We start from the raw sequence: 8112 nt of genomic DNA, 5'->3' as shown, positions 1-8112 counted from the left end.
CTGGTGGAAAGTTCTAGAATCTGCGTGGATCCACAAATTTCCACCCACCCCGAGTTCCCCAAAGTCTTCAGAGAAAAATGGTACCTCACTTGTGTGGGTCAGCCTAGTGCCCACGACAGGAAACGGCGCAAAACGTAACGTGGACACACCTCAATTTTGTAGCGAAAAATGACCCTTTTTTGGCAAAGTGCCTAGCTGTAGTTTTTGAACCATAGCTCTGCCGGCACCTAGGGAAACCTAGCAAACCTATACATTTTTTAAAACTAGACACCCAGAGGAATCCAGGATGGGGTGACTTGACTGACTCCCACCAGGTTCTGTTACCCAGAATCCCTTGCAAACCTAAAAAACTGCCAAAAAAAACACAGTTTCCCCACATTTCTCTGGTGAAAAGTTCTGGAATCTGCATGAATCCACAAATTTCCACCCACCCCGCGTTCCCCAAAGTCTTCCGAGAAAAATGGTACCTCACTTGTGTGGGTCGGCCTAGTGCCCGCAACAGGAAACGGCACAAAATGTAACGTGGACACACCTCTCAAGTTCACAGCGAAAAATGACCCTTTTTTGGCAAACTGCCTAGCTGTAGTTTTTGAACCATAGCTCTGCCGGCACCTAGGGAAACCTAGCAAACCTATACATTTTTGAAAACTAGACACCCAGCGAAATCCAGGATGGGGTGACTTGACAGCCTCCCACCAGGTTCTGTTACCCAGAATCTCTTGCAAACCTAAAAAATTGCCAAAAAAAACACATTTTCCCCACATTTCTCTGGTGGAAAGTTCTGGAATCTGCATGGATCCACAAATTTCCACCCACCCCGCGTTCCCCAAAGTCTTCAGAGAAAAATGGTACCTCACTTGTGTGGGTCGGCATAGTGCCCGCGACAGGAAATGGCACAAAACGCAACGTGGACACACCTCAATTTCGCTGTGAAAAATGACCCTTTTTTGGCAAAGTGCCTAGCTGTAGTTTTCTAACCATAGCTCTGCCGGCACCTAGGGAAACCTAGCAAGCCTGTACATTTTTTAAAACTAGACACCCAGGGCAATCCAGGATGGGGTGACTTGACTGCATCTCACCAGGTTCTGTTACCGAGACTCCCTTGCACACCTCAAAAATTGCCTAAAAAAAAACATTTTCCCCATATTTCTGTGGTGGAAAGTTCTGGAATCTACTTGGATCCCAAAATTTCCACCCACCCAGTGTTCCCCAAAGTCTTCCGAGAAAAATGGTACCTCACTTGTGTGGGTCGGCGAAGTGCCCGCGACAGGTAACGGCGCAAAACGCATCGTGGACACACCTCAATTTCGCAGTGAAAAAAGAACTTTTTTTGGCAAAGTGCCTAGCTGTAGTTTTTTAACCCTAGCTCTGCCAGCACCTAGGGAAACCTACTAAACCCACACATTTCTGAAAACTAGACACCCTGGGGACTCCAGGGAGGTATGGCTTGCGTGGATCCCCCAACGTTTCCTTACCCAGAATGCCCTGCAAACCTCAATTTTAGATGAAAAAATCACCTTTTTCACACATTTTTGTGTGGGAAAGTTGTGGCATCACTGGGCTGACACAAATTTCCTACCACCCAGCGTTCCCCTGGGTCTCCCGATAAAAACGGTGCCTCACTCGTGTGGGAGGCCCAAGTACCCGCGACAGGCAAGGGCACAAAATGTAGTGAGGCGACATGAAAATTGCCTATCTCAAAACGACCTGGTTTAGCAAGGGGGGGTCACTTGGGTTTTTCGCCCAGTGCTCGGCGGCCACCTAGGGAAACCTACCAAACCCACACATTTATGAAAACTAGACACCCGGGGGATTCCAGAGATGTATGGCTTGGGAAGATCTCCCAACGTTTCCTTACCCAGAATGCCCTGCAAACGTCAAATTTAGCTGAAAAAATAACCTTTTTCACACATTTGTATGTGGGAAAGTTGTGGCATCACTGGGCTGACACAAATTTCCTACCACCCAGCGTTTCCCCGGGTCTCCCGATAAAAACGGTGCCTCACTCATGTGGGAGGCCCAAGTACCCACGACAGGCAAGGGCCCAAAGCGTAGTGAGGCGACATGAAAATTGCCTATCTCAAAACGACCTGGTTTTGCAAGGGGTTCACTTGGGTTTTTGGCCCAGTGCTCGGCGGCCACCTAGGGAAACCTACCAAACCCACACATTTCTGAAAACTAGACACCCGGGGGATTCCAGGGAGGTATGGATTGTGAAGATCTCCCAACTTTTACTTACCCAGAATGCCATGCAAACCTCAAATTTAGCTGAAAAAATCACTTTTTTCACACATTTTTGTATGGGAAAGTTGTGGCATCACTGGGCTGACACAAATTTCCTACCACCCAGCGTTCCCCCAGGTCTCCCGATAAAAACGGTGCATCACTCGTGTGGGAGGCCCAAGTACCCGCGACAGGCAAGGGCCCACAACGTAGTGAGGCGACATGAAAATTGCCTATCTCAAAACGACCTGGTTTTGCAAGGGGGGTCACTTGGGTTTTTGGCCCGGTGCTCTGTGACCACCTAGGGAAACCTACCAAACCCACACATTTCTGAAAACTAGACATCCGGGGGATTCCAAGGAGGTATGGCTTGCGTGGGTCCCCCAACGTTTCCTTACCCAGAATGCACTGCAAACCTAAAATTTAGCTGAAAAAATCACCTTTTTGACACATTTTTGTGTGGGAAAGTTGTGGCATCACTGGGCTGCCCAAAACGGGCAGGCCCATGCCCCCACCCCTTTTTTTTTTTTTTTTTAATTCCCTGGTGTCTAGTGGGCTTTTTGCCTCCCCGGGGGGCAGATTGGGGGCCAATGCCCCATCTGCCCCACGGCGGGGGCAGAAAGACTGTAATAATTGGGGGGGTGCGGTGGGGGCATGGGCCTGCCCGTTTTGGGCAGCCCCCACCCTATTTTTTTTTAAATTCCCTGTTGTCTAGTGGGCTTTTTGCCCCCCCGGTGGGCAGATTGGGGGCCAATGCCCCATCTGCCCTCCAGGGGGGGCAGACAGGCTGTAATGGTGGCGGGTGGGTGGGGGCATTGGCGTGCCCGTTTCGGGCAGCCCCCACCCTAAAAAAAAACCTAAAAACTAATCCCTGGTATTTAGTGGGTTTTCTGCCCCCCCGTAGGGGCAGATTAGGGGCCAGTGCCCCATCTGCCCCCGGGGGGGCAGAAAGACTGTAGTAATTGGGGGGTGGGGGCATGGGCCTGCCCGTTTTGGGCAGCCCCCACCCCTATTTTCTTTTTTTTTTAAATTCCCTGGTGTCTAGTGAGCTTTTTGCCCCCTCGGGGGGCAGATTGGGAGCTAATGCCCCATCTGCCCCCCAGGGGGGGCAAAAAGACTCAATGGTGCCAACGTTATTTGGGGGGAGCAAAGGCCCTTGCCCAAGGGGCCGCTCCCCCTTCCTGGTGTCTAGTGGGTGGATCCCTGCTTGGGGATCGCCCTCCTGTGGCGATCCCCAAGCAGGGATTCACTGGGGAGATTCTCCCCTTTCAAATGATACCTCTCCCGTCTTACTACATGCTCAGGGGGCTGAGATAGCCCCCTGAGCACGTAGAAAGTGAAACTGAAATGAGCCTCTTGGCTCATTTCAGTTTCACTTTAATTGTAATGATGTCGGCGCGACGTGCGCTCCGATCATCATTACACTGAAAAGGGGGGGACCTCGGGAGCTGGGGAAGCTCTTCCCCAGCTCCCAAGGCTATTTTTAATTAAAGGGAATCCCTCTGGTGCCCGCACCAGAGGGATTTCCCAGGGAATGCCTCATGACGTGCTGGACTCGTCATGGGCACGGCGCGACTGTGCTCCATGACGAGTGCAGCACGTCATGGGCACAGAAGGGGTTAAATAAGTCTCCAGTCCAGTTCCAGGCTCTATGGGTGAACCACAGTAGACATCCATGGAGTGGTCTTGATGCAAGTGATACACAATACTGAAGATGCTGAACCAGTGGTGGAGATCTTCCTGTGGCCAACTCTTTGACCACACACACAGTGGAGAAACTTTGGTCACAGGGGTCAACATCCCTAGAAGTCCAGTTGAAGTCCAGGCCAAAATCCAGTTGCCACTGGTCTACTGGTCTTTGGTTACAATGAAACCAGCCGTGCCCTTGAACTGAAGCTGGTGTCCATCTTGGGTGACAAAACCACACTCTGCCAACTCTCCCAGGTCCAGCAGACTCAGGTGCAACTTTTGAGGGTTGGAACTTTGTCTTCCAGGCTGCACTTCAGTGGTCAGTGGCAGTCAAGCATTGGTATTGCTAACACTCACTGAGGCAGGCTTCTTCAGCTTTTGGGGCCTTGCAGCTATAACAGGAAGCTAGCCTGCTGATTGTTGGTGTTTCTTCTTCTGTCTGGGACTCAGCGATGACTTTGCTTCAAGCAGTGCACCACAGGCTCAGTCCTCTCTTTGCTAGCATAAGGATCAGCAGGGGCAGTCCAGTCTTTGGTGCACCCTCTTTTGTCCAGGAAACAGCAGGGCAGTCCTTCTTCCCCATGCTATCCTAAAGATTTGGGGGCCCATGCAAAAAGTATTTTGGGAGCCCTTGTCTGGGACAACATGACATTTTGTTAGTCTTTTTTGCTAATCAAAGCCTTATGTTGCCTAGCAATATTGAATGGTACGTTAAAGGTTCAAATACAGAAGTACACAGAAGGGAGTTAGAGAGAAATTTCACCTTCCCTGGGGGACACTTGGAAGGTGGAGGCCGTGGGCAATTACCCACTTTGCTCATGCCTTAAAACCTCTCTGTTTCCTTGGTTTTCTCTAAAGTACAGACATGATCTGAGTACCAGGTGTGCCTCAGGGGATGCAATGACTAATAGCCAGTTGGCTACCATGTCCCTTCCCAACTGACGAGGACATCCTGCAAAGTGTGGCATTTAGTTATCACTGGGTGAACTATTTTGCTCACTCCCACAATGGCAGAACATCTCTCAGTGTGGCGATTTGTAGCCCACCCTAGATGTGTGGCTATCTGAGGACTATATGCCCACAGAAAACTGACTTGGTAACTGTTCCCCCTCTCTGTCCCAAACACATACTTGTCTACCAGAACCAAAACGCAGCTCCACGTTTTGCCCTTCAAAGGCGGCTTTCTCTTATAAGCTGACCTTTTGTGCTTGCACCCTGTTTGGCTCAACAATGATGTCTTCAGCTGCACCACAGCACAATTAAAACAATCTGTCCCTTACTTAATATTTGTACCCAAGATACAAGGCATTAGGTGGTGCCCTCAGGTCATTTTTTGGCACAAAACTTCCTTTTAGCATATGAAAGTTGGTCCGTACTTCTATTCGCCCTAAATTGCATTGCATTGTGAGCGCCCACATTAATCAATAGTAAATCTTGGCCAGTGAATGCTTGTTTTTAACCCAGTCCCAAAATATCCCTGTATGTTACTTGGTCAAGCCAGATAGGCTTTTGCAATTTTTGTGAAAATTGTTTATTGATCCATATATTGAGCTCCGGTTTTCTTTACTCCTCTCTGCCAGAGTACATTGTGGACTTAGTTTATTATAATAATTACATATAATACCTACTCATTATCTGAAATCCTCCTATTCCCCCGTGATGGGAAAGAGGATACTTGGAAAGGGTAAACATAGCATTGCAATTTCAGAATTCATAAATCCCTTGTTGAATAAAAGTCAGTTGATCCTGAACACTTGTAATAAAAACTCCTACCAGGGAGAGAACATGAATAGTGTTGTTTGACACAGAGCCAGCACCAGTGCATTGACCCAAATGTTGCTTCTGGTGTCTACTCATCCCAAGTGCTTAAACTAAATACAGTGCGGGGCACAAAACCGAGAAAGAAACAGCCTTGAAAGAAGCTCTACATCAGAGGGCAGATGTCTATCCCTAAATATCTGCTGAGAAGGATCTGGGATCAGCTCTCAACGTAAATGTCCTGCTCCACAGACAGTCCACCAGGCCACGCAATGGGTGGCTGGGCCTGTACAGTGATTGTCCTGCTGGTCAGTGCCAGAGTGAGGGCTCTGCTGACAGCCTGCAAGCTGGAGACATTGGAACTCAACATCTTCTTCCGGGATGGAGACCTTATCCTAGGAGGTGCTCTCCTGGTTCACTCTGAGTACACTTCTCCTGAACTCACATTCAAGGAAGTGCCACAACCTATATCCTGCAAAGGGTAAGAGTAGTTTAATAAATCATGTGAATAAGTGTGCTAGCAGGTATCCAGTGAGAGGCCACAACAGTTTATTACTTTGCAGTATGAATACAATCATCTCTACTGATATCCTGTGAAGGTTGTTAGAACTGTTTACAGTTTGTGTAGAAAGGGCACAGCTGATATCCTATGAGAGGTAAGAAAACTTTACCACAACTTGTATAGACGTGTCACAATTCATACCCTATGAGGGGTGAGTACAGTTTATTAGAGAACATATGGAAGTGTCATTGCTGATATCCTGTGAGAGTAAGAACAGTGTATTACAGTATGTGTAGAAGTCTCACACCTGATATCCTATGAAAACAATTTATTACAGTATGTATAGAAGCCTCACAGCTGATACCCTGTGAGGGTAATAACAATTTACTACAGTATGTATGGAAGTGTCACAACTGATAACCTGTGAGGGGTAAGGACAGTTTATTATGATATATATAGACGTTTCACAACTGATATTCTGTGAGGGTGAAAGCAGTTCATTACAGTATGTGTAGAAGTATCACAGCTGATATCCTTGGAAGAGGGAGAGTACTTTAATGTTGTTTTTAAAGTTTCTCATCAGATATCGTGTGATGGATAAGACTAATTTATTATAGTATTCATGTAAGCGCTGCAGCTACTGTCCACAGAAGGAGCAAGAACTGTTTTTGCAGTGTGTCTAGTTGTGTCACAGCTGATATCTATATAGAGATATCATTGTGTCTACAGATGATATCCTGTGAGCAGTAAGGATATTTTATTATATTTTTAATAGATGTCCTCAGAAGGGTGAAAGCAGTTTATCACATTTTGTCACATCTGACATTCTATAAGGGGTAATATTAGACATATACAGACAAAACATTGCATAAGAAGCACAGTGTTGTTAAGGGTCCAGTGGGACTGAATTAGTACATAAAGTCATATGAGTCAACAAGGGAAGTCGTACGGTAGGTGCTGTTCACATGATCATATCTGAGTCTGGAAAGTAAAAGCAGGGCAGTATTCACCTAAGTCACCAAGTGTTATTGTTAATAAACTATTATAATTGTGCATGCATGATGAATCACATTCTTCTAATTTCATGCACAAAAACATTGAAATATATTTTTCTGTCATCCCCATGACGAGCACACCGTCACACACTAAACTCTGACTCTCCCGTGTGACAAAGGGGCTGCAGACATCACCCCTGCCTGGGTCTCTGATCCAAAGCATTGGCTGCAGTGACTGCTCTCTCTGAGAGGCTAATTGTGAGAGGCTTGTGCCGCTATTTTGATGCTCCAGCGACGTAAGGCTCTCAATCATATTTATGATGTAAGCCAAAGCCACTGTGCTTGTCTTTGCATTGCCTCATAGATATGGAGTATGGCAAGGCAGTGGTAAGTGCTGCATTGCTTTACTCTCTGCCAAAGAGGATTTCCATGGGCATTGCGGTGGGTGTTCCCCCATACCACCCATGGATTCTGATGCTGCTCCATACTGGGGCAGGTCCAAAACCTTATTCCCCACCAGAGCAGGCATAACAAGGTGAAATATGTTTATTTGTTTCTCCTCGTTTTTCCCTCTTTCCATGTGTTCTGCACTCTGCAGCACACATAGGAGGAAAATGCCTTTCAAGATTATTTTTGTGCAGGAATTGGTCCCTTTCTGCACAAAAACAATTCTGTCAACAACACAGGCACCCTTGCAACATGGTGCCAGGGTGCCTGCATTGGCAACATTTTCCCAAGTTTTAAATTTAGGTCACCTGGGTACCTAAACACCATTTCCAAGATTCTAGCACCAGAGGGGAACCGCTTAGAGGTTCAGAACTCAATCATCTGGGCCCAGGTGTGCGTTCAAGATGGTTGGAGCTTTTTATTTCCTTGTGGCCCTGATCAGTGGGCCAGCCAACTAACCCTTTGAGTCACTCTAGAAGATCTGAATGAGAAGGCCAG

General features: G+C 47.3%; 1 protein-coding gene across 1 annotated transcript in view; it reads left to right on the top strand.

Annotated features, from left to right (window-relative positions):
- Positions 1–5942: 5942 nt before the first annotated feature.
- The window catches only part of LOC146808541 (extracellular calcium-sensing receptor-like), a 69459-nt gene continuing 67289 nt past the window's right edge, over positions 5943–8112 (top strand). Inside the window, exon 1 of the mRNA XM_085623991.1 lies at positions 5943–6151. Within this exon, the coding sequence (XP_085480117.1) occupies positions 5943–6151 (209 nt within the window). The remainder of the gene's footprint in view (positions 6152–8112) is intronic.

The sequence above is a fragment of the Triturus cristatus genome, chromosome 8 (genome assembly GCF_964204655.1).
Source record: "Triturus cristatus chromosome 8, aTriCri1.1, whole genome shotgun sequence".
Taxonomy (NCBI): domain Eukaryota; kingdom Metazoa; phylum Chordata; class Amphibia; order Caudata; family Salamandridae; genus Triturus; species Triturus cristatus.
The sequence above is the reverse complement of the archived record's forward strand: the minus strand, read 5'-3'. Positions and strand labels throughout refer to the sequence as shown.